The sequence below is a fragment of the Castor canadensis genome, chromosome 4, assembly GCF_047511655.1.
Source record: "Castor canadensis chromosome 4, mCasCan1.hap1v2, whole genome shotgun sequence".
Lineage (NCBI taxonomy): Eukaryota > Metazoa > Chordata > Mammalia > Rodentia > Castoridae > Castor > Castor canadensis.
The window spans coordinates 75463773-75491144 of record NC_133389.1 but is presented as its reverse complement, the minus strand read 5'-3'; the positions used below and the strand labels follow the sequence as shown (position 1 = coordinate 75491144).

The following is a 27372-nucleotide window of genomic DNA, read 5'->3' as shown; positions in this document are numbered from 1 at the left end:
AAGCTAGAAAGTCATTTCTGTTTATATTAAAAGTATAGACAGGAATGCTGCCATTACAAATGACAACCAGACATCATATATTCCTGAAAAACACAACAGAACCACAAAACCAAACTTGAATCTCATCAAGTCTATAGATCTGCCCTGTCCAATGAGAGAGTATGGCAAGGGCAATGGAGGAATACAATTTGCAATTTTTTTATTTTTGTTTTTTTGTGGTGCTGGGGATCAAACCTATGGCTTTACCTATCGTAGGCAAGTGCTCAACTACTGAGTTATACACTAGTCATGTAAATGTTATATTAATTAATTTGAACTTCAAAACAGATAATTCAGTTATTTTAGAAAACTTCTCTGTGCCTGCCATAGACTGGCTATGTGAAAGCAGTTTTTCCACTATAAATCTGTGAAATCTAAATAAAGTTTAAAGTGCTTTTGAGGAGAAATAGCCTGAAAATGGCAGGGAGGCACCATGAGGACATCTACCCGGATTCAGGCTGCGTGACAGAAGGGATGAGAAGACAAGCAGTCAACACTTTGGAAAGCAGCAGAGGAAGATGAGTCTCTGAGGAAGAACCAGGTTTAAAGCAAGAAGGCATGGATAAAAAAAAGGTGAGGGGACAGGGCATGCTAGTGATGACAGGTGTACATTAGACGAGGCAGTGGGAGAAAGGGTAGATGTTTTTGTCTCCAGTGTTGTGAGATTTTGAAACATTGTGGGTTTATTGCATGCATGCATTGCATCTACCATGCTGAGCACGTCTTTGGTTGTGAACACCACTGCTCTCGGACCAGCCCTGAGCACGTCTTTAAATCATGGAACTCACGCCCTTCGGTTTTGGTAATTTTCTGTCAATCATTTTGTAAATGATTCTCCTCCATTTTTCTGATCTCTCTTGTCGAAACTCCATTACCTGGAGGCTGGATCTCTTCCAATGGTTCTTTTTTCTTATCTATTCTCTCCATTTTCTTTCGTGTTTTCACTCAAAACACCATTTTTCCCCCCTTAGATTCATTATGTCTTAACACTTCTACAGAGTTCTGTGCTTTTGCTTTCTGAGTGCTATGATTACAGGTGTGTGCCACCAAGCCCCGCTAGGACAAGTTCTTTCTGGTTTTTTTTTTTTTTTTTTTTGTGGTATTGGAATTTGAACTTAGGTTCTTTTACTTGCTAGGCAGGCACTCTGCAACTTGAGCCACACCTCCAGCCCATTTTGCTCTGGTTATTTATAGTTGCTCTACCACTTGAGCAACACCTCCAGTCCTGCTCTGGTTATCTGGAGATGGGGTCTCACAAACTAAGCAACACCTCCAGTCCTCCTCTGGTTATTTTGGAGATGGGGGTCTCACAAACTATTTTTCCAGGCTGGCCTTAAACAGCAATCCTCCTGATCTCAGCCTCCCAAGTAGCTAGGATTACAGGCATGAGCCACTGGTGCCCAGCTCAGATACAACTGTTTCTTCTGTCTTTCTGAAGATATCATTGACAGTTTTTGTCTTTGTTCATCTGTGTATAGCTTTATTTTCTCTGCCTAGCCTCTGCATCTTTCTGGGTAGTTTTTGGGTATATTTAGCAGGTTTTCTATCTTGTAGAACCAGGTTTCTGGTTGTCCTTAGTGGCATGTTCATGATTAGCAATAAAGGAATAAAGAAGCTGAGTGGGAGCTCTGAGTATGTGGGTAGGGCTTGTCTACTGTGAGGTTTACTAGGAGTGATCTACCCCTTCCTTAGGAAACCCCTAATGTTCGTATTTTCAAGAGCTTTCCCATTGGGTGGGTAGACTCCCCAGAAGCAGAGTTCTCTCTAGATAGTCAAGTTTGACTGCCCTGGTTCTGTCAGCTAAAAAGGGGACATGGTCTGGGAATTGTGCACATTCCATCTTTGGCTGGTCACTCAATCTATCTCTGGTAAAATACTCATGATCTCCACTGTGCCAGTTGACCTAGTGGACCATCTGTACAGTTTGCCACCTCCAGAGATTAGAAAGGGACAATGCATCTCATGGGTGGGTGGAGAATGGGATTCTGGGCTCTGCTTATCAAATGGATTTTAGTCTACTAGCCTCCTGAGAAGAATGGGCCTCTTCCTTTACTCCTACTTCTTCTTGTCCGTGGTCCTTTTCAAGATTCTGCAGATTAAATGAGAATGGTTCTCAACTTTGTCCAGCATAAGCATAACGTTTACCTTTTTTACAGCTAAGGCTGTGATCGCTTGCCTTACTGCTTTCCAGCTTCAAAATTTTCTTGCTATTGTGGCCTCTTTTTTCCCCATCCTTGTGTGTTGTAATCTTTTTTTAAGCATGAAGTTACTGATGATTTTAAGAAAGAGAGAAATTCAGATGTGCCTGATCAATCTGCTATCTTAACTGCAAGCTTTGCAGTTAAGATCAACCATAGGCTGATTATGCTTTGAAAAAAATGATCTTTACAAAGTACTCATAATGAGCACGAGCAAAGACACGGACTGTGGTTTATGTGAAGCTCTACATATCTGAGACCTTGCATGGACCCTGCTTGCAGTAATTTAAGTTTGTGCTAGGCTTTGATCTTCTCGTGTTGAGGCCAACAGCTCACCTGAGCCACAGAAACTCTTCTCTCTGGAATGAGACTGTTCACATCTTCCTGCCTATAACCCAGCAACTGAGAGGCCCCTACCACAACACAAAACACTATTATTACTTAACATGAGTCTTAAATACACTTTGAAATCTGCTTGCCCTTAGCAACAATTCATGTTGAACATAAGAAAAAATGTACAGTAGTCATTAACATTAACACTCAGACAAGTCTGAAGAGTTAAGTGACTTTTAAGGGTTTTAGGATTAAACTTCCAGAACCAGAAAGAAGTACTAAAGCAGTATGCAACAGATGAATGAAACTGACTGGAGTATTCTTAATAGCCTACAATCTGAGCTGGGCAAGACTCAACTGAATAATCCTATGGTTAATTTGTTTTGGAGAAAAATTTTAAATGTCATAGAGTTCAGTGAGTAGGTTGCTGCCAGCATTGGAAATGAGAGCATACCATTTATACCAATTACAGTCAGAACCAGTACTGTTACTTGACACTTCTGAGTCTACTCACCCATCTGTGGCAGGTTTCTTCCGGAGTATACTTGGCCGGGGGGATGATCCCTGGGCTGGAGCGTTGGTGCTAGCACTCTGGCTGTGGGTCTGTACCACGCTTGTTGCTGCTGGAGCAGCACTGAATGGATTGCTAATAGGGTTGGCTACAATTGTGGCTCCATCAGCTAACACCACTGCTGGAGGAAAGAAAGGCAGCAAGAAAGGACAACAAAGTGAGAGAAACAGGAGAAATGTTATTAAATGTCATATAAGACATAAACGAAAATGATCAGACCACCACCATAGGTATTCATGTTATAAATGCCCCACTTCAAGAGAATTAAGGGGATCTGGGGGTGTAGCTCAGTGGTAGAGCATTTGCATTGCATGTGTGATGCCATGGGTTCAGTCCTCAATACCACAAAACAAAGAGAAAGAAGGTAAGAAATAGCACAATGCTCAACTGGTTAAAAGGCCCAGTGGGAGAGGTGGCGAAGTCTAATGATTCACTCCGTAATCACAGCAATAAATGAGATAAGATATACAAAGTACATTAGAGTACAGAAGCTATACAAAGTACATTTATGTTTTTTACTTATATAATTCTTATTATCATTATTATTTTAGAAACAGGAGAAATGAGAGTCAGGAAAATATAATAAAAGAGTCATAAAAAAAGATAGGAAAACATGATCTGTTGGCTTGATAGCATGCTCCAAAGTCACTTCAAGAAAATGTGTTACTGCAGTTTTTTAAAAATAAGCTCTCCTTTCAGCCCCTAAGAACAGTATCATCCTTCAGTCTATCTTTAGGAAAACAATCAGCAGATATCTTAACTATATAAAGTTAGCATCAAAATATTGGTGAGCATGAGATTGTAACTGGAGACTACTCATGCTTGACAGTTTTTGACCTACAAAAATGGAAATTTCATAGGAGTCAACTGAATACAACAAGTTTCCTAGCGGGTACTACTAAAGATGTAGGTGCATGATACTTCTAGGTGGGCCATTATGAGCAAACTGTACCTCTATGACAGTCATTTGTGGGTTGAATCAGACTTTAATTAAATAAATTCAAGATCTATGTGGCAATTAAAATTCTGAGTTCCAAGTTGATCTCTTCATGCTATAGCTAAAGTAAAAGATAATTTTAAAAATTAAGATTCCCAGGCTGAGAAATAATCTTTATTTATTATTATTATTATTTTTGCAATACTGGGGCTTGAACTCAGGGCCTACACCTTGAGCCACTCCTCTAGCTCTTTTTTGTGTTGGATGTTTTTCGAGATAGGGTCTTGCAAACTACTTGTGTGGGCTGGGTTGGTGCTGTGATCCTCCTGATCTCTGCCTTCTGAGTAGCTAGGATTATAGGCATGAGCCACCAGTACTCCACCTGAGAAATAATCTGTCTCTCTCTCCAATATCACTTCCTTTCAGTTTTTTAAGAAAGCACCTTCAAAAACAACAAATAAAAAAAGAAACACACACACACACACACACAAAATAAATAAACAAAAAAAGAAAGCATCGGGTAGTAAGGGAGGGGGTGGGGGCAGGGGGGAGAAATGAACCAAGCCTTGTATGCACATATGAATAATAAAAGAAAAAAATACAATAAAAAAATAAAATAAAACCTATATTAAAAAAAAAAAAAAAAAAGAAAGCATCTTCGTATGCAGTCCAGGCTGGCTAAAAATTCATGATCTTTCTGCCTCAGCCTCCCAAGTGCTGCAATTGCAGGCATATACCAATCTTTCTTTAAGTACATCAGAGAAACAGCTAATTAACAGTCCAAGCACACTAATTCTATTTTACATAGTACCTATAGTATTTCTTTGTAAGCACTGACTTAACTTTTTTTTTTTTTTTTTGATTCACTGACAATATTAGGTAACAGTTGTGTAAGACTTTACAACTTTACATAAAACTCTGAAGAAAATGGTAAATTGAGTGAGAATACGATGTGTAAAGTAAATGTGCTCCCTCAGCTTAGAGCTTTTTATAGAATTCTCACTTGAATATGCATAATTTAGGCTGTTTGCATGTTATTTCTAATGTTTACAACGATCCTGGAAGGTTACAGTCTGAGCAACTCATGTTACAAAGAGTAAAGTCAGGCCTAGAGAAATTACCTGGAATCATAAAGGCAGTGAATGGCAGAGTTGGGATTAAAACTCAGATGTATCCCTTTTTAACTTATCTCCTTCTGTAAGAAGATTAAATAATTTACCTGAAGTTTTTCCTTCAGGCTGTGGCTGCTGAGTACCCATTGGTGTCGGCTGAAGCCCTTGAGTATTGATTGGGGTTGCTGAGTGGATTCCCTGTGTGCCAATTGGTGCTGGCTGTATCCCTGGTGTCCCAATGGGGGCTGGCTGGAGGCCCTGTGTACTGATGGGGGCTGGCTGGATCCCCTGGATGTGTCGAGCATGTGATGCATCCACTGTCATCAGCTGCATGGGATTTAGGTGCACGGTAGATGCTACTCCAACACCAGTCGGAGCTGTGATGGCAGAGTTTGGAGCCTGAGCTGAAACTAAAAATGATGCACAAGAAGATTAGCTCTGATTAGATATAGTCAACATATGCAGAGTAACAGTAAAATGAAAACAACTTTTCCACTATACAGACCTAAATCCTTGGTTTACAAAATAAAACATGAAGTTGGGGGGTGTGACTCAGTAGCAGAGCACTTACCTAGCATGTGCAAAGCCCAGGGTTCGAGCCACAGAACCGCAAAAATACCCCCCAAATTAATGAAAAGACAAAAAACACTGCTTCTTGAAACTGTATACCAGGGATTGGTTTTCCCTTTTTTTTTGAGGGGGGGGTGGTAAAGAGGGGAAGGGGGAAAGTGGTACTTGCTAGGTAGACATTCTACCACTTGAGCCACTCCACCAGCCCTTTTTTTGTGTTGGATATTTTCAAGATAGAGTCTCATGAACTACTTGCCTGGGGTGGCTTGAACAGCTATCCTCCTGAGTAGCTAGGATTACAGGTGTGAGCTACCAGTGCCCAGGTCCTTTTTTTTTTTGTTTGAACTCAGGGCTTCACGCTTGCTAAGCAGGCACTCAACCACTTGGGCCACCTCCTACCAATTTGGCACAATCTTTCTGAAAATTGTAAGAAATATATTGAAATAAGAAAACAATTGTCTTATTAAACTTCAAATATTAGCTAGGCAACTGTGCTAAATAATTAATGTAAAACTTCCAAAATAAACCCACAGGTCCCAGGTCAAGAATCTTTGCTTTGATAGACCCACTATCATAGGCACTTCTAAAATACAGTAGTATGAGTCTCCTATGACTTTTATCCACTGGAGAGATAGAACAAGAGAGTGTCCTTTCTTTTTTTACAATGTAAATTCCATTTGTTATGTACGTTAAGGCTGAAAACAAAAGTATACACAGAAAGCATCAAAAAGTGATTTCTCACTTCTCAAGGAAGGAAAACAAATATAAAAGACTTTTTGGGCTAAGGATGTAGCTAGCAGTAGAGCACTTGCCTAGAATGTGCAAAGGTTTGAGTTTGATTCCCAGAGCAGCAATAAATAAATACACAACAACAACAAAACAGAAAAAAAACAAAAAACCCCAGAATCTTACTGTCATCAGAACTGAGAGAGGGAGGAACCTATTTCCAAAGACATTAATACCTCACAATGCTTGAAATTTTAGACTAATATTGTCCAATGGAAATACAAAAGTCACATGCAATTTAAAAATTTCCAGTAGCCACATTAAACAAGTAAAAAGAAACAGAGTCAACCAGGCATGATGGTATATATCATTCTAATATTTGGGAGGCAGAGGTAGGAGGACTGACAGTTCAAGGCCAGTCTAGGCTATATAGTAAGACTGTGTTGCAAGAAAATGAAAAAGAAAGCTGGAGGCCGATGGTTCACGCCTATAATCCTAGCTACTCAGGAGGCAGAGATCAGGAGGATCACGGTTTGAAGCCAGCCCAGGCAAATAGTTCACGAGACCCTATCTCAGAAAAACCCTCCACAAAAAAAGGCTGGTAGAGTGGTTTAAGTGGTAAAGCCCTTGCCTAGCAAGACAATCTGAGTTTAAACTCCAGTAACCATCAAAACAGAAGAAGGTTGGGCCTGGTGGCTCATGCCTATAATCTCAACTACTCAGAATGCAGAAATCAGGTAAGATTGTAGTTTGAGGTCAGTCCAAGGGGATCAAAGTATTAGTAGTGAGACTACTGATCAAAAATTAAGCTGGGGGGCTGGGATGTAGCTCAGTGGTACAGCACTTGCCCAGAATGCGCGAGGCCCTGGGTTTGATCTCAGCACCAAAAAAGACAAAAAAAAAAAAAAAAAAAAAAATTAAGCTGGGCATGGTGGACCATGTTTGCAATCCCAGCTACAAAGGAGGCAGTTATAGGTAGGAGGATTGTGGTCCAAGGCAGCCTGGGCAAAAACACAAGAGCCAGCCAGGAGTTGGTGGCTCATGCCTGCAACCCTAGCTACTTGGAAGGCTGAGATCTGGAGGATCACTGTTCAAGGCCAGACCAGATGAGAAGTACAAGAGACTACATCTCAATTAATAGCTGGGAACGGTGGCGTGCCCTTGTCATCCCAAGACAAGTGGTAGGCTGAGACTGGGAAGAGCGCAGTTTCAGGCCAGTCTGGACAAAAAAGTTCGCAAGACCCATTTCAATGGAAAAAAAAAAAAGGGTGTGGTAGTACATGTCTGTCATCCCAACGACTACAGGAAGCACAACACAGGAGGATTGCAGTCTAGGCCAGCTCGGGCAAAAAGCGAGACCCAATCTCCAAAATAACCAGAGAAAAAAGGGCTTGGTGTGGCTTAAGCAGTAGAGTGCCTGTCTAGCAAGCACAAAGCCCTGACTTCACACCCTACTACTACCAAAAAACAAAAACATGAAAGCCTATCCAAAAAAGGAGCTACAGCAAAAAAGGACTGTGGTATTGCTCAAGTAACAGACTGCTTTGCTTGACAAGTGCAAGGTCCTAGGTTCAAATGCTAGTAATGTCAAATAAAAAAAAAGGTCAATCTAGTTTTAGGTAGTCACTCTACCACTTGAGTCACTCTGCCAGCCCTCAATTTAATTTTAATAATAAATTTTATTTATCTCAATATATCTAAAATATTACCATTTCAAAATGAAATCACTTTAAATAAATATCATTAGTAAGAAATTTTACATCCTCTTTTATTATTAGAAATCCAGGGTGTATTTTACGCTTAAAGTACATCTCAATTCAGACAGCAAATATTTTTATCAGCAATACTTAACCTGGGCTCACATCTGTAATCCTAGCTACTCAGGAGGCAGAGATCAGGGGGATAGAGGTTCGAAGCCAGTCTGGGCAAAAAGTTCGAGAGACCCTCTCTCAAAAAAACCCATCAAAAAAAATGGCTGGTAGAGTGGCTCAAGGTGTAGGCCCTGACTTCAAGTCCCAATACCATCAAAAAAAAAAAAAAAGAAAAAGAAATACTTAAACTGTATTTCATTTCAATATCATAAAGTACATGATTATAAAAGTAGTTTACCATTGCTAAAACACTGGAAACTTTTCTAATTTTAATAGAAAATAAGACAAAAACTTTAGTTGTTCGTGCCAGGCAGTGCTCATGCCTATAATCCTAGAAGGTGGAGACTGGGAGGATTGTAATTTGAGCAGGGCAGGGAAGGGAGTTTTGGGACCCCATCTCAACCTTTTATTAAAGGTGGGCATGGTAGTATGTGCCTTTCATCCCACCTATGCAGGAAGCATAAACAAGAAAGACTGAAATTTAGGTTGGCCCGGGCAAAACACAAGACCATATTTGAAAAATTTCTATAGCAAAAGGGCTATGAGGCCATGGCTCAAGTGGTAAAATGCCTGATAAGCAAGACCAAGGCCCTCAGTTCAAACCTCAGGATCACCGAAATTTTTTTTAAAAATAATAAAATATTTTAGTTTTTCATTTGCATTAATCTTCTTTAAGGCTCACAATCTAGATAAGGCCTTTTGAAGTCCAGAGTGACTCAAGGGTCCCATAGGAAAATATTACACAAACCCAAATTTAAGAATTGTTTTCCCTCTTAGCAAAGAGATTATTTATAAATCAGGTTGGTGAAAAGTGAGAATACCTCAACTAATGTAAAAATACACAACAGAAATCCCACAAACTACCAAAAGGTATAGCTTTACTCATTGTAACTGTACTACCATTTTAAAGCATCACAAAAATTGTTAACATGATTTTCCTCAGGGTAGGATAAAACTATTCAAATATCACTAATAAGTAACAACCCATTCACAGATTACAAAGATGGTGATTAGAGGCCTTAAGTTTTCACATTTAGTTTTATCTGATCTGGAAATAGAGGGTATAATAATTCCCACACTAGAAAAATCTTTCTCATTGCTGGCAAAAATGAAAATGTAAAAAATCTTCTTAAAAGCAGGGCTCATACCTGGGTACTGTCGGATAGTGGACACAGAGCTGGTGATTGGGGTATAGGTGTGTGCAGCCAGTGGGTATGCAGATGGTGGGTAAGTTGGCAGAAAGTACTGAAACTGAACAGGAACAGACGGTCTAGAAATGCAGCAGAGAGCATAGGAAACAAGTTAATTTTCTTCTTTAGCTTCAAATGATCCTATTCCCCAGATCCTCTTGACATCCTTCACAAGTGCCATACCTACTTCTCACAAATTGTGTCCCAAATACTTACATCAAAGGACACATACAAAGAAAGTGTAAACCTTTAAAAACCCCTAAGTGGTTACTATAAATACCTTTATCAGTAAGTATAAAAATATAGATATTTTATGGGTGATTTTTGAGAATTACAATCACCCAAAATCACAATAACTCAGTAATCAAGAGATTGAGGCAGGAAGATGATTTGAGACCAGGAATTGGACACTAGCTGGGCAACATAGTGAGACCCCATCTCAAACGAATAACTCAATAATCCAGCATTCCCTGCTTAATTCCACTTGAAATACACTAAACTTAAATTTTTTTCTTCTGGCAAATTTTATCGAGCATACATAAAACAGACAATCCCAAGCTTATCACACAAACTCATTCAGAGACCAGAAAAACAAGAAATGAGATCCAACTTGTTTTTTGAACTTAATATAGCCTTGACACTAAAACTAGATAGGGAGAATATAAGAAAAGATGATAAACAAATCTCACTCTCTATGATGACACAAACATTCCTAAATAAAATGGAATTAAGTATTATATAAAATTAAATACATCATGATCAAATAAGGTTTGTCACAGAAGACAAGAACGTTTCAACATCATAAGCCCAGGCTGATTTAAAAAAATAGTCAAATGTGGTAGATAAAGGAAAGTTTCTTCATATCAGAATGTCATCTAACCAATGTGGGAGAAACAACAGAAAAAGTCACTTTTTTCTGCAACTATCATAGTAACAATTAAGTTAGCCACGAAAATTATCAATAAATAGTAAAATTCAGTATAAGTTTATTGGGAAACAAGATAGTTATAGTCTCTAAGTAGTTCCATACAGATTTGTTTACAAAGGAGAAAAATGTGCCTTTACAAACAAAAAACAGGCAAACATCATCTTCATTAAGTAATTAATGTTACCTATAACCAGTAATGGGACAAACTGCTAGCATGAGCTCTCTGATGTAATAATGGTGAGAGAAACACATCACTTAAGTGATAATCCCTCCAAAAATGTATAACCTGAATCTAACCATAAGGAAACAATGTACAACACCAAATCGAAGACTATTTTACAGAACTGGCTGATATATACTCTATATACATACTTTTAGAAATGTCTATGGAGGAAAAGGGATCCATAACTGGTTAAGTAATAGAATGTATTGTTCTTAGGATTAGCAAATGAAGGCGGTCATGAACAAACCAACTCTTACTCTAAAAATAGTTTAAAAAATGGATACTAGGAGAATATCCTTCAAAAGGAGAATGAATGGCTTAATAAAAATAGCATAACACTAAAAAAACTACACAATGCATTATTTTCAAGGGGGAAATATGCAAAAACAAAAACATACCATTATTTGTGGGATATTTTGTTTTACTGAAAAATCAAAACAATCAATGACACAAAGAAGCAGGGTAAGTGGCACACTGTCTCCTACCTGTTGTCACTTCGGGTTTCCATGGCTACAGGATTTGGAGAGGCCCGATGTCCTGAAATGGGAATCAGGCTACTCCTCTCTGCAGGATAGTCAGGCTGGATTCGAGGAGAAGTGTGTGTGATCTGCTGAGGTACTACCTTGGCTACAAACATAAAGTCCATTACCAATCATACACTTTCACAGGTATGCCATAACATTCTTGGCTATCAGCATTTTTACAAATGCAAATAATTTTAAGCCTGGATTTTTAGTTGTTTTTGTTTTGACTGGCAGTAATGAGTGTTAAAGTCAGGACTCTGTGCTTGCTAGGCAGGTGCTCTAGCACTTGAGCCATACCTCCAGCTCCAATTTTTAGTTTTAATCAAAATAAAAAATGAAAGATAAGAGTCGATTTCAATCCAATAATCCACTGATATATTCATACTGTTACTTGTTAAAGCCGGGTTAATTCTTAAGAACAAAATGTCAGTAACCAGGCCATTTTCTCTCAACCTGGCTTCTTGTAGTCCTTCAAAAACAAGAGTAAACTATTAAAAAAAAAAAAAATTAACCAAAATTCTAATACAAAAAATGGCAAAGACCTTAGATTCTACTTTACAGTAAGGCTTTCTTTCCCGTCATGATCTAACACATTCTTATAAGTAACACATTCTTACTAGTAATAATGGCTGAATTCAAGTACAACTTGGAAAAATCTGCTTACATGATTTTAATATGCCCTGTACACTCTAACTTGAAAATCAGTGCTCTGGGGTTATATCAGGTTTCCCTTCTAAACTGAGGTGACTTTTTAGAGGGATCTTATTATGATGTAACAAAGAAATATCTGAGAAACTATACAAGAAAACCAAGCTAAAGCATAAACCTCATGGAACTTAGGAATGAACACATTTATGCCTTCTGAGTTTACTTCCAGCGTGATTTTGTAGGAAGACACGGGACACTAACAAGAACTTTCCTTTTAAAGATGATTCCTCATTGGTGTGTGTGTCAAGAGAAACCCGACAGTCCCTTTAGAGCACAATGCCTTTTCTTTTCTAGTTTGAGCTTCTTCACAGCTGCAAATAACATTCATGAGGCTCCTGGATATAAAAGTTAAAGAGACTAGGCTTGGCTCTGTTCTTTCAGCACTGAGGACAACTAAGGACACTGTCAGGTAAAGCCAGAAGACAGTCTGAAATGGCAATGTGGAACGAACCAGTCTTTTCTAACAAGAGGGCATTAATGCTAAAACAATACACATACAGCAGTCAAACTTATCACAAAAACAAGTTAACTTGAGAGTACGAGAGTTGATAGTTTCTACTGCCAAGTCAGGTGAGGAATGATGTGAGAAAGGCCAGCAGCTTGGTTGGCATAGCCTGCTTACCTAGAAGAGGGGTGTGAACTTCCTGGGTCCTACCATTATTCCAGAAAAGTATCCTCAAAGTTTAGTCAAAGGGTTGGGAAGCTGTAGCCTGTCTCTTGTAGAAGGAATGGGAAACCACACCTCCATGTCAAGTCACCAGACTTTTGACACTTCAGTACATCAGGGTACTCTCTTCACAAAATGCAGTCTTACTTCTGAAAGTACACTATGTTAAAAATAGGGTAGCTCTCACATCTTTGGGAATAGAGAATAATAAGATGACATGCTGATAGAGAGAACCAAGAGAGAAGACACTAGAAACTAAAACCTATGGATCAAAGAGAACAGTGTTCTCTGTCTCTGCTTTGGACATAGTGGCAATGAGAGCTCTGCCACTAGGACAGGTCAGGGACCCATGCCCATGGGCTAAAACCACCCTGCTGTCAGTTTCTATATGGCCTGTGAGCCATACAGGGCTTACATTTTTAAATGGCTGGTAGGAAAAAAAAGTCAAAAGAATTATTACATGAGAGGTGAAAATGATAGGAAATTCCCAGTTCTCTGTTCACAAGTAATGTCTTCTGGGAGGGCAGTCATACCATCTGCTTAAAAAAAAGCAGAACTGAGAAGATGTGAGACAGACCCGTGTGATTCACAAAGCCTAAATTATTATCTGGCCTTACAGAAAAATAAGCCAATCCTTGCTCTTGATGACTAAAGTTTGACTGCCAGAAACTTTTAAACGATAAATACTACATATACATATAATACACTATTAATTTATTTACTTATTTATTTATTTTTGAGACAGAGTCTTACTATGTAACTGAGGCTGGCCTTGGACTTGAGATCCTTCTGCCTCTGCCTCCCAAGACCTGGGATTACAGGTGTGCACTACCATGCCCTGCTTACCTAGAAGAGGTGTAAATATTTGATATTCAAAGTTTATACACACTTAAAAAGGGAAGGAATGAACAGCTCAAAAGAAGTCAGAAGATGGTCCTGAAATACCTGGGGACAGTACTCAGATGGAAACTGAGGTGGCCAACTCAGGTTTAATGCTCTTCCCACTGTTACATCACCCAGCTATTTTTCATAAAACAGTCTATAAAAGTGTACAAGTTCTTCAGATCTTGCTATTCCTCTTGATTTTCTGTGTTAGTGAAGTTAACTTATTTCTCTATCAGGTTCACATAGAAAGGGTATAGTTCAAATAGTTAGGAAGTCAAAACCAGAATGTTTACTGTGAGTACTCAAAAGATCATTATCACCTTTTTTTCCCTACCATTCTGTATGAAAATACTAAAAGTCAAATTCAGTGTTGCTCTGAAAATCACCAATAAGAAAACAATACAAGCCTTTGTTGTGAAGGCCTGGTCACATAGGCAGAAAAATTCCTCCTAGGCTTCTGTGTGAAGGCACACAACACTTACCAACAGGGATGTTTGAGGTGGTCACAGCAGTAGCGTGGGATGAATGGGAGGGCATTGTCATGGTAACAATTGTACTCGTGGGAGCTTGTGTGTGTGACACAGATCCTGAACAGAGGAAAAAAAAGGAAATCCTTTAACAATGGTCTCTGTGCACACATTACAGATTCTGAAAAGCCTTCTGAAAGCTCTTTGAGAAAGATGAAAGAATTTTTCTAGCTGAATGTTCTTCTCTGAAGGTGAAAAAAGAAAAATTAACTTACCACTTCTGCCTCTGGTAGGAAAAAGATCAGGGTCATTGACTTACCGGCTGTAGTTGCTGAAGGAAGGGTGTTGGTTGCCAAAATTGGTGCTACTGTTGCTGCAGCAACTGGTGTGCCAGTACTGAAGATGGTTTTCTGTGGGAGGGACCCCACAACAGAGAGTTACAAACATAAACATTTCCTACTCCATACAGTCTAAAAGTGATCATTTACTTCATACTGTCAAGTCCTTAGCGAGATGTGCATAATTCTCACATAGTCCACAAAGTACACAGGTGCGTTCGTCATCTCTGGTTTTACCTGAGCCATTGTGTGAAGCTGCTGCTTTGGTGTCCCTAATGCAGGGTGAGATGGTAGTGTGATTCTTGTTGTCACATCCCGTGACTGGGCAGGACGCTGAATACTAATTGCTGCAGATGGTGGATGCTGGATAGACAAAGTGGGACGACTGAAAAGGAGAAAAAGATACTATGTGATTTATAACTTGTCCACAGACACAATACAGGCAGTCATGGTCACTTACTATCTTGTGCTAGATTATAGTCATACAAACTGTACTTTGTAAAGATCTGTGAAGTCCACAGCTACACCATTAGTTGGTCTTCAATTATACCAATGAAGGAAATGGCTCACTGAATTTCTCTCTTAAAACTGCCATAGCAGTATTGAGATATACCACATATGGACATGTACATGATATTCATTGTATGGTATACCATGTATATATACCCACATATACATATATACACACACATATATATGTATATAAATGCATATATATATATATGTATAAATTATCATTAATCATCACGATATAGCTATAGGATTGGGGGCAGCTCAAGAGGTATAGTGCTTGCCCAAAGGCCCTAGTACTGTAAAAAACAACACAAAAATGTATTAAGGAGACTGTGTAGTCATTTGGAAAAAATAAAATTGGATCAAAAAAAAAAAAAACGTAACAATCCATTTTATTTTTTATGAAACTGGGCATGGAACTCAGGGGTTTGCACATGCTATGCAAATGCTCTATCATTGAGTTATATCCCCTACTCCTCCCTCCAAAACAATCCTGAGTGAACATTTTTTTGTTTTGGTGGTACTGGGTTTGAACTCGGGGCCTCACACTGGGTAGACAGGTGCTTTACCACTTGAGCCAGGCACCCAGCCCCTCGAAAAGCATTCTTACAATGACTACACTTCATGCTGGAAAAATCTGACGATAGCTAATAAAGTTCTCACGTTACGAATTTTTGACAGGTTCCCTAAGGAAAGATTACAGACAACCATAATTAATAGCAGCTCAACCTATGACCATAACCTTATATCATTCTTTACCAAATAAAAGAGCATTTTTTTTGAAACAGGGTCTGACTATGTAGCCCAAGCTGGCCTCAAACTCATGATCCTCCTGCCTCTACCTACTGGGTGCCGAATTAGAGGCATGTGCCATCATGCTTGGCCTAAATATTGCTTTTTATGTATTTATTTTTGGTGATATTGGAGTTTGAATTCAAGGCCTTGCATTTGCTATCAAGCACTCTACCACCTGAGACACACCTCCAGGCCTGGAACAACATTCTTGAAATGACTGGAACTTACAGTTATGATTGACTAATGATTGAAAGGGATACCAAAACAGACAGCATGAGGAATTAATTGGTAGCAAATTACTGAAACTTTAAGAGTGGCAAAAAACACAACAAAACAAAACAAAACCCCAAAATTCTAACAATGTAACAAAGTTGCTTATTTAAATCAGAAAGGGAAAATGGACTATTTAATAATAAATGATGGTGGGAGGTAGGCTTGGTGGTATTAGCCTATAATTCAGCTAGTAGAGAGGCTTAGGTAGGAGGATCACTTGAGCCCAGCAGTTTGAGACCAGCCTGGCAATATAGGAAGACCCTATCTCAAAGAAAAAGAAAAAGAAAAAAGGTCTGGTAGAGCATCTGCCTAGCAAGTGCAAGGCCCTGAGTTCACACCCCTGTATTGCTTAAAAATATATATATATGGATGTTAGTTTTGAACTCATATCCACCAAAGAAAAAGGTGAGAACAGTGGAATGGCTCAAGTGGGAGAGAGCCCACAGAGCAAGCATGATGCTCTGGGTTCAAACCCCAGTACTCCCCAAAACAAAACAAATGAACAAAAAACCACCATTAAGCAAAGTCAAAAGACCAAAGAGGGCTGGGGTGCGACTCAAGAGTTTACCTGCCTTTGAATTCAAGGACCTAAGCTCAAACCCCAGTACTGCAAAAGAAACAAAAAAAACAGACTCAAAGTATACTCATCCTAAGATTATACTAAGAGTGTCTAGAAGTCCACAGAAAAAGAAAAGTACCCCCTACCAAAATAGTAAAGAATATGAACAGCCAGTTCACTAAAAAAGAAAATATAAATGGTTCCATAAGAAAGAAAAGATGCTCATTTGTTTTTTTGGTAAGGCTGGTATTTGAACTCAGGGCTTCGTGCTTGCAAAGTAGACACTCTACTGCTTGAGCCAAAAAAAAAAGGCAAAGAGAGAGAAATACAGGAACTTGGTAGATGGTGGACATAGGACAAAGTAAGTAAGTCCTTATTACATTACTTTTTATGCTATTATATTTTGGAACCATGTGAATATACATTGAGGGGTAACTTAGTGGTAGAACACTTGCTTAACATGTGCAAGTCCTTTTCCACTCTGGTTACTAGGATCTAGTTGAGGACAAAGAGAACTGTGAAGTGAGCTCACTCAGAAGTTGTATTATAACCAGGCGGTGGTGGCTCATGTCTGTAATCCTAGCTAGCTACTCAGGAGGCAGAGATCAGAAGGATCGAGGTTCAAAGCCAGCCCAAGCAAAATAGTTTGCAAGACTCTTATCTCAAAACACCTACCACAAAAAAAAAGACTGGTGGAGTGGCTCAGGCAGTAGAGTGCCTGTTTAGCAAGTTTAAGGCCGAGTTCAAACCCCAGTACGGCCAAAAAAAAAAAGCTGTATTATCAGTAGTGAGCTACAGAAAGTTAAGGAGCTAGTTTATGACAAATGGACTTCACGACTTTTTTTTTTGTATGTGATGAAAAAAGGAAGTAGTTATGTTAATGTCTTTAAGGAAATGAGGTTTTCAGTGCAAGAAAAAAATACACAAATTACAATCTAACAAATCCAGAAAAACCGTGTAATACTGAATTTCATTTGGAAATCCCTATCCACAGAAAGAGCTCAAAGTCATGATGCCCTAGAAGCAATAACCAGATATGGGGTTATAAATACTATTCTTCACTAAAAATAAGGATTTTGGAGAAATGAATGATTTCAAGACTAGAGAAGCAGGGAAAGGAAAAATGAGCCTGAAACATCATTTATCAAGGAGGACTCAAGGCCAGGTGCAGTGGCTCATATTTGTAATCCCAGCTACTTGGGAGGTGGAAACTGAGAGGACTGCAGTTCCAGGCTAGCTAGCATAAAAAACAGTGAGACTCCATCTCAACCAATACAAAGGTGGGCCTGATGCGGGACAACTGTGATTCCAGCTACATAGAAGGCAAAAAGATAAGAGGATTGTAGTCTGAGACCAGCCACAAGCAAAAATGTGGAACCACTACCTGGGGTCTGGGGCCCAAGGAAGAGAGTTTTTGCCATTTTCACTGGTCTATCTTCATTACAAGAAATAGGTGACTCAGAATAAAAAAAGTAACAATAAACAAAGATGAACTCAGAAGGGAACCAGCATAGGATATATCTCAAGTCCTACAAGGAGGAAAAAAAATGGAAAAAACCAGGGAAGCACACTAGCAGTGTTTTCTTAGGGGAGAAGAAAACTGTGTCATGAATCTAAAAACTTAATGAAATATTGCTTCAGTGAAAGGAAAACGAAAACAAAGATATAAGAGCTTACTAGAAAGGGACAAAATAAATGAACAGAGTTCAAGATAGAAACAGGAGACAATTGTTCAGCTATTTCAAGAATAAAGGTAAAATTAAGGAGGAAAATATGGGAGACAATGCTGAAAACACACAGAAAGGAGTGCAGTTTTTCATGCTTGTACTCCTAGTTTCTCAGGGCAAAGGCAGGAGAATTGCTTGAGCCCAGGAATTTGAGTCAGCTTGGACAACAGAGTAAGACTCCCTCTCAAAACACAAAACAAAACAAAGCAATAAGAGATGGAGAGGATCATGGCAGAATCTAAAAGAGAAAAAAAGTTTTAAAAAGTTAGATAAGAAAGTCATACAAAAACATCCAGCATCCACATAATTGAGCATCTCCACCCAATAAAATGGAACAGAATGAATATACAGACTAAGAAAAAATTTTCAAGAGACGGTTTCATAAATATACTTTTATGCTACAGATTGAAAAGGCATACCATATTCCAGAACAAGCCATACATAACATTACTAAATACATCCTAGGAAGGTTTCTAAAATTGAAAAATAAAGAACCCTGGGCAACCAAGGTTAGAAGATACACGAGGCAGCCAGGTGAGGTGGCTCATTCCTGTAGTCCTAGCTATTTGGCAGGCAGATTGGGAGAATCACAGTTCTAGGCAGGCCTGAGTGAAAAGTTCTCGAGATACCATCTCAAGAACATCAATAAAACCTGGATATGGTGATGTGTGCCTATCATCCTAGAGAATCCCAGCAGGCATAAACATGAGACCCTATTTGAATAACAACTATAAAAGCAAAAAAGACTGGGGCGGTGGCTCAAGTGGTAGACCACCTGCCTAAGCAAGCAAAAGGCCTTGAGTTCAGACCCCAGTAGTGCTAATAATAAATAAAATTAAAATAAGAAAGGCTCTAGAACTCTCTATAGCATCATCCAACTCTAGAAGGCAGGAAAAATATCTAAAAAGTATTTAAGGAAAAAAAAACAGAATCAAGAAAACTTATATTGGCCAAACTATGGCTTATATATAAAGACATCTGGAAAACAATTCTGAAAATATGAAAATTCCAATCATTGCTCCGTCAAGATTAAGGCCTCTTTGGGGCTGGGGATGCAGCTCAGTGGCAATATGCATGCTTAGTATGCATGAGGCCCTAGGTTTTGTCCCAAGCACTGCAAAAGAAAAAACCCTTTTTGAAGAACGAACTTCATTAACCAAGTGATAAATTTGAAAAAAAAAGAACTGGCAGAGAGTATTGAATGTACTTAACAGAAGGAGTAAGACTTATCACTAATTTTTTGTAGTACTTTCTTTTTTTCTTTTATACCCTGGACCAATTTCGTTACATTTGATTTATCTGGTCTTTGAGAGTTCAGTAGAATTCAATGGAGCCATCTAAGGCCTTGTGCTTTTCTGGGAGATCAGTAAGCTCCTGTACCATCTACCTGCTACTCCAAATCCCCCTCATCCTACTTACTTCATCTCCAAAGCTCTTTTTATCATCTAAAATATAATATATGTATTATATGCCCAGCCCCTAAAAATAAAGTCAGGAATTGCTTTGCGTTTACTGCTTTATCCACCCTGCCTGGAACATGCATTTAAAAATATATATACTTACTGAGTTAAATGAAAGAAAGAAAAGAGGACAAGAAAGACAAAGGGAAAGGTGTTTGGCAGGACCCTGGCATCTTCACCCTCCCAAGTATACCTCAGTGCTGAGTCAGTGGCATGTGCTGCGGTGGTCGTAATGACAGGAGACTGAGCTCTGGTGGCTGAGACGGTTGCAACCACGGCAGGAGGGATGGTACTGGAGGTGGTCACAGGCGGTCGAGACTACCAAGAGAAAAATAGTTTATTTAAAACGAAAGGCAAAACATAAGCCATACACTAAAAATAAATTTGAAACATACTCCAGATGAGTATTTGTGCTTAAATAAAAGTAAATTCTCACCATTCTGACCAAGCAGTTCTTTTCCCAGATAGGTTGTTCTAAGACCAAGAGTTGGAATTATTAAAAATTTCTATTTTGTTCGGACAGTATGTTAAGTCTCTCCTTTCCAAATATGACTAGAGTCAAAATACTGCCCCACTCTTAGTACGAACTGGGATTTAACCCTTCAGATCTGGAGTTCTCATAGTCTGCTGTGGGTCCAGATAATAGACATTTTACACAACCATATGATCAAGTGCCTTCCACAGAGGGCCTATGAGGCTAGTGGACAAACTGCTGAATCTCAGACCAAATTAGCATGCAAAATACATAAACAGAGGGCTGGAGGCGTGGCTAAAGTAGTTGAGCACCTGTCTAGCAAGTGCGAAGCCCTAAGATCAAACACAGTACTGGAAAGTACTGTGTAAAAACAGGGGAACAGTATTTCGTGCTGGCAACAGAGTTAGGGTACTCAGATGCTTTACCAATATTTTCATATGGATATATACCCTAACCCTTAATACTACATCTGTGTAAAATCCTCATGTGACAAATGAGCTCTACACTGGACTTCATTCACTTGTTCACTGCCACTTTTCCAATTACCTGAGTCCTTCTGATTTATCCCTTTCTTCTTTACGCTGATTTTTTTTTTTTAATGTGTGTGGCACTGGGGTTTGAACTGAGGGTTTCACACTTGCTAGGCAGGTGCTCTATGGCTTGAGCTACACCTCTAAGCCCTTTTTGCTCTGGTTATTTTTGTAGATAGGGATCTCACAAATTTTTTACCTGAGCTGGACTGGAACCATGATCCTCCCGATCTCAGCCTCCTGTGGAGCTGGGATGACAAGCAAGCACCACTGACCCAACTAAAGGTTGAGATGAGGTCTTGCAAACTTTTTGCCTGGGCTGGCCTTGAATCGTTCTCCTTCTGATCTCAGTCTCCCAAGTAGCTAGGATTATAGGCATGAGACACTGGCATCTAGCTGTGCTCATTCCTTGCTCTTTCACCTCAGCCCTCTTGTGTGTTGCTCCTATAGTACTTATCTAACATTAGGGATCCTGCTCCATCTTCCTCACTAGTGGTCCCCTTGTCTTGGTTCTCATCCTTCTCCAACTCTTCATATGTTAATATTCAGAAGGCCTAACAGCCTTCTGACTGTGTTTTGCTAGCCAAAAAATCTTGCTTTAATTTGAAAATTTCTGGCTGATGTGTACTACCCAATGTCTTAATCAGAACTCTTCCTTATTGCGTAAAACCCAGTTGATTCACATGAATTTCCTATTTCACTGCTGAAAGAACTTGAATTTCCACCTCCTATATGCAATTCAGCTAGATTAAACTAATCTTTCAAAGATTTTTTTGGTTATAAAATATTATTTTAAAAAATTCAGTAGCACTCTACTGGCTACAAAATTAAGTTTACACTGTGTATCTTAATAGTTCCCAATTTGTAAATACCACAATTATCTTCTTCTAATACACTATACTTCCATAATATTGAGGCCAGAGTTCCTTGAAGAAAAATTGGGAAGGGCTGAGTGCAGGTGATTCATACCTGAAATTCTAGTTATTTGGGAGGCTGAGACTGGGAGGCTCTCAGCTTAAGGCCAGCCCAGGAGAAACAGTTTGTGAGACTCCCATCTCCAAAATAACCAGAGCAAAATGGACTGGAGGTGTGGCTCCAACAGAGCCACCTGCTTTGCAAGCACAAAGTTATGAGTTCAGCTGGATGCCAGTGGCTCACACGTATAATCCTAACTACCCAGGAGGCAGAGATTAGGAAGATGATGGTTCGAAACCAGCCTGGGAAAATATTTTGAGAGACCGTATCTTAACATAAAAAAGGCTGGCAGAGTGGCTCAAACGGTAGAGTACCTGTCTAGCAAATGTGAGGCCCTGAGTTCAAACCCACTCTTACCAAAATTGGAAGAGGCTGAGAGTATAGCTCAGCAATAAAGCATTTGAAAGTATATGTTAAGCTCTGGGTTCGATCCCCAGCACCGGGGGAGGGAGGAGGAAAGGGAGGGTGAGAGGTATGGTCCATCTTCCTGAAAAAGCATGCGCTTATATGCATAAAAATGTGCACAAAACTTTTAGGGGTCCTAGGCCAATCCAAATTACAATCCCTAGCCCTTTACTAAAAACATTCACTTCTCTCGAATCATTATCATGTCTGTCCCAATACATCTCATCTCTACATTCTTACAGCTCATTACATGACACTGGGTTTCTTTCAAACTTCCCTAAGTCCTAAGAACTATGCTGAAATCCATTGAGGTTATAGACTCCCACAGGGTCAGCAGAGTAACTGGCATGGCACTGAAAACTTGGTTGAGTACTCCCATCCCCCACATGCCTGGATTGGTTGGTGAATGATGTGCTGGACTGCTGGTTGTGCTGTGGCAGCATTTGGCAACTGGGAAGTTGGCCTCAGGACTGTGGTTACTTTAGAACTGGACATCACAGCCGCAGCAGCTGCACCTGAAAAACAAAGATTTTGTTACTATGGCTATGGGCTCACAATTTAAATACATCCAATTATATTCCCTATGAAAATAATACTTTCTAAACCTCAGTATGGGATGAAGGCATGGCTCAAGCAGTAGAGTACCTGCCTAACAAGCAAGTCCTGAGTTCTAAACCTCAGTATGTTGGCATTAAGGTGAAATATATTTACTTCTAATTTCATTACAAAATAAATTTTATTTATTTGCAGTATTGGGGTTTGCTCAGGGCCTCATACTTACTTTGCAGGTGCTCTACACCTGCAAAGCCACTTGAGCCACTTCACTAGCCCTTTTTTGTGTTGAGTGTTTTTTGAAATAAGGTCTCTTGAACTATTTGCCCAGGCTGGCCTCAGACTGCAATTCTCCTGATCTCTGCCTCCTGAGTAGCTAAGATTACAAACGTGAACCACTGGCATCTAGGCAACGAAGGAAATTTTTTGAATTTGTACTCAAAGGTTAAGATCAGTTAAGTGGGGCTGGTGGAGCAGTTCAAGTGGTAGAGCACCTGTCTACCAAGTGCAAGTCCCCGAGATCAACCCCTAGTACCTCAAAAAAAAAAAAACAAACAAAAAGATTGTAAGGTTAATAATTTTTACAGCTTCTCAAGGATAGTCTTACATATGACTAGTTATTGTTTATCTTTTAACTGTTAAGTAGGATGCACAGTGAACAGCCTAGTGTGATGCTGTAAGGACAGTATAGTGTGGTGCCCAGTGCTTGGATTCTGACTAAGGCTTGAGAACTTTAATCCCCCAGTGGCACTTCACCCTAACCCCCTTGCCTTTGTTCCATTAGTGCAGATGTCAAGAAAACAGCAAATAGTGTCTTAAGTGTTTTCATGACACAACGACCTACTGAAAGGTCCTACAGTATAGCTTTTATTATGACTGAGCAAGCCTAGTTTTGTGTCTGTTAACTTGATTTTGCTAACAATCTCCAACTGTTTACACTTTCCAATAGAAGGCAACAGTTTTTAGTCAAAACTCATTAAGTCTATTACCTTACAACTTATTTAATTAATCTTATTGTAATGTGAGTTAAAACACTACAGTAATGGTTATCAGTAAACTTTCAAAATATTCATATTGAGCTGGGGGTATAGCTTGGTGGTAGAGCGCTTGCCTAGCATATAGAAGGCCCTGGTCCTATTCCCAGTACTGTAAAAAAAACAAAAGGAAAAAATAAAACAGATTCAATATTAGTATTTGTGACTTATCAAAAATGAAAACCATAATTAGACTATAATACCCTTGAGGAGTTTCTATGAATAAAGAACAATTTTAAGAATGCATTAAAAATTTGAATTAGTCAGATGTGGTGGCACATACCTGTAATCCCAGTACATGAGGCTGAGGCAGGAGAATAGAGTTTGAGGTCAGCCTGGGCTCTAGCTTTAAGTTTTATACACACACGTTTATTCTAATGCAATTCTAAGACTATGTTAAAAACATGTATTGCTTCAAGTTTATTTTTATTGTCCTACAACTTCAATAAGATGACTGTGCATAAATTGTGAGCCACCACATCCTCTATCAAGTGTTTATCTGCCACTGCACTTTCAAAGTCTGAACAAAATGTGTACGCAGTCTTTACCTCGAGGTAAATGAGATGCTCCAATGTGAAGAGGGGGCCCAGGAGCATTGCTGCGGATAATAGACATCTGCACATTTGTGGTCATGATGTGATGCAGGTTACTGGGATGTCCCTGGAAGAAATGAGATAATGTCACTTTCACATGCTGGGTCCACTGCCTCTACAGGAAGTCAGTTGCCTCCAAAAGTGGGTCAGGTTGTTCCTTTTTGATTTTTTTGCAGTGCTGGGAATTGAACCCAAGGCTTTGCATACAGAGGCAAGCATTGTACCCCTAAGCTACGTTTCCACTCCAGGTTGCTTCTTTTAGCTATTGAGGACAATAAGGAAAGGAGCTCAGGACACTTAGCTGTAGTTTTCACCCACTGTACAGTATAATGACCCATGCCAACAAGCACATGAGAAGTAACTATGAGGGTCCTTCAACTGCTACAAGCCCAGCAAACTGCTAGACCCCAGTAAGAGAAGACACATTTGACTGTCTACTTTTAGAAACTCTCATCTGTGACATTAGCCCTTCACACTTGTTTTTCTCTTTCCTGGCTCCAAGAGCTTCCCCACCCTTCCATTCTCAGTACTTCCTTCGTATGTCTCTGTATTCCATCATTCCGTATGCTAGCAAGGATTTCTAAGCAAATGTCAGTATCCAAAAAGTACTGTCCTCGTACTTCTTCAGCTCACCCCTAAATGTCCCAACCCTCCATTATCAGTTCCACTGGCAGCCATTTAGGAACATTCCATTTAAGAATGATAATTTTTTGTGAAAATATGAAGGGAAAGAATTCTGAGACTTGTCAAATACATGTAATTGGATTGAAAAATTAAAAAACAAAACCAGGAGACTTCAATATAAATGTTCACAACCAGAGGGAACCTGCCAGTATGTCAACAGATACATATGTGCTCTCCACAAACTAAAGCACCGCCTGACACAGCTGTTGTGAGTTGATTCTCAACTCTTCAACATCATCTCCCTACACTGTTATTACTTGGTTTGTATCACTCACTAAGGGCAGCACATGACATATAGTAGATTCTCAGTTAATACTGGATACACACCCACTATGCATACTGGCTTTTGCTTACTACTCCTCCTTCAAACCTGCTTACTTTCCAGGTATCAGTGAGGGTTTAATTTTTTATTTAGGACAGTGACTAATGTTCTGCTGGCATTCAATAAATAATGATCAACAGCTTGGCATCTCAGTTTAAAATCAGCAAATTAAGAGGAAAAAAACCTGTTGTCCACTGATTGTTGCCACAGGAATGGCTGAAGCTTGAGGGATGCTACTCTCCATGGTAACGGTAACCTGCCCTGGAACCTTGGGGGGAAGTGACAAGGTAGAAGGTGGAGCAGGCGCAATGGGACGGCTAGGCATGGTGGGCTTCGGGGGTGGCTGCAAACAGAAAATCACACAAAACATATCAATAGCCTTGTTCTAGTGATGCATTTTACTCTATAGTTACAAGTACACAAATCAAACCTGGAAAGTACCAGGAAGGACACCTTCAGCCTTATATGGTTTATCTGTTAGCATCACAGCTTTTCCATTCAAGTACTAGCGTTTTCATTTTATAAAGGAGGAAATGTACAAAGCAAGGCTAAGTGACTTGCTCAGAGCCACGCAAATAGTAAAAAGTACACTGGGAATAAACCCATAATATTACCTCACAGCCCATGCCATTTAATCTACACAATATTGCCTCCCAAGTTGGGGCAGTAAACAGAACTGCCAGTAACTGAAACATAACCCCAAACATAGTAAGTAGGTGATATGCTCAAACACCCCCAAATTAACCAGCTACAAACCTTGGAGAACAGTGTCACTCCAAGATAAAACTTAGCATGCCCTTAAGTTGAATAATATCAACATCAAAATGGGTAACAGGAAAGACTGTGATGCCAACTGCCCAGCAGCACAGTCTAGGCACTGCAGAACAGCAAGAACTAACAGGCCAAAATGATGAGGCAAAGTAGGATCTTTGGACACATTCTAAGATTCTGTTAAAACTGCTACAAGTATTAACTGTCTGTAGCTCTGTGGTTCAGTGTGAATTAAAAAAAATTTTTTTTTGGTACTGGGGTTGAACATAAGGCCTCCTACTTGCTAGGCAAGCACTCTATCACTTGAGACATGCCCCCAGTCCTTTTGCTTTTAGTTTTTCAGACTGGATCTCATTCTGACTTTGCTTAGGCCAGTCCCAGACTGTGATCCTCCTACCTCTGCCTCCCTAGTAACTGGGACTATAGGTGTGCATCACCACACCTGGCTTGTTTTTGAGATAGGACTAACTCTGCCTGGGTTGATTTGTCTTCACCTCCCAAGTAGCAGGGATTTCATGTGAAATTTTAAAGCTCTCATTACCTTCATAAGCCCCTCAGAAAATGAGAGTGGCACTGCTGGTGTCAGGTGTGCTGGCGGGGCTGTCACTGCAACAGGTGTGGCCGATGCAACAGCATGGTGTGCGGGCAGCATCTGCACCTGTGGATAGGGCCTTACCACGACTGGTTCCTGTTTCTCCTCCCGGGGTGGCAGGGAGCTGCTGGGACCCACATGCTCCCTGGCACTAACATCAGCATCTCGGCCAGACTCATCAGTGACTAGTGAAGACATTAAAGGGGAAACAGTATGTTACAGTTTTCAACATCAATATAGAACAGGCATGAGTGACACTTGTAGTTAGGCTTCAGAGTTGACAAACTAACCATTTTCTTATGAGGCTTCTTTTTTTCTTTTTCTTTTCTTGAGACAAGGTTTCCCTATGTAGACCAGGCTGGCCTTGAACTCACAATCTTCCTGCCTCCATCTCCCAAGTGCTGGGATTACAAGTGTCCCACATCCAGCAAAGAAAATTTTTAAAGTTATAAAAAGATGTTTTAGGACTGCAGATGTGGCTTAAGTGATAGAGTGCCTACTTTGTAAACACAAGCCCTGAATTCAAACCCCAGTACAGAAAAAAAAAAAAAAAATCACAGTTCAAGGTTAGCTCAGGCAAAAAGCTGGCCAGATCCCATCTCAACAAAAAATGCTAAGTGTGGTGGTGTGTACCTGTCATTCCAGCTGTGCAGGAAACATAAGTAGCAGGATCATGGTGCAAGCCAACCCCAGCAAAAAGGTGAGACCCTCTCAGAATAACCAAATCAAAATGGGTTGGGGCCTGGCTCAAGCAGTAGAGAGCCTGCTCAGCAAGCATGAGGCCCTGAGTTCAAACCCCAGTACCACCAAAAAAAGGGTAAGTTT

The 27372-nt window shown here is 39.7% G+C and overlaps 1 protein-coding gene across 4 annotated transcripts in view; it reads right to left on the bottom strand.

The window, feature by feature from the left end:
* Positions 1-27372, bottom strand: part of Sap130 (Sin3A associated protein 130) — a 72668-nt gene that overhangs the window by 36308 nt on the left and 8988 nt on the right. For 2 of the 4 annotated variants that reach the window (XM_020168347.2, XM_020168348.2), the window contains exons 3-14: positions 26497-26732; positions 25369-25527; positions 24134-24245; positions 22390-22514; positions 19808-19932; positions 14525-14672; positions 14269-14359; positions 13965-14069; positions 11184-11325; positions 9506-9627; positions 5298-5600; positions 3085-3262 (exon numbers count right to left, since the gene is read on the bottom strand). In XM_020168347.2, the coding sequence (XP_020023936.1) occupies positions 3085-3262; positions 5298-5600; positions 9506-9627; positions 11184-11325; positions 13965-14069; positions 14269-14359; positions 14525-14672; positions 19808-19932; positions 22390-22514; positions 24134-24245; positions 25369-25527; positions 26497-26732 (1846 nt within the window). The remainder of the gene's footprint in view (positions 1-3084; positions 3263-5297; positions 5601-9505; positions 9628-11183; positions 11326-13964; positions 14070-14268; positions 14360-14524; positions 14673-19807; positions 19933-22389; positions 22515-24133; positions 24246-25368; positions 25528-26496; positions 26733-27372) is intronic. The other 2 variants (XM_020168349.2, XM_074070452.1) reach the window with 1 other exon arrangement.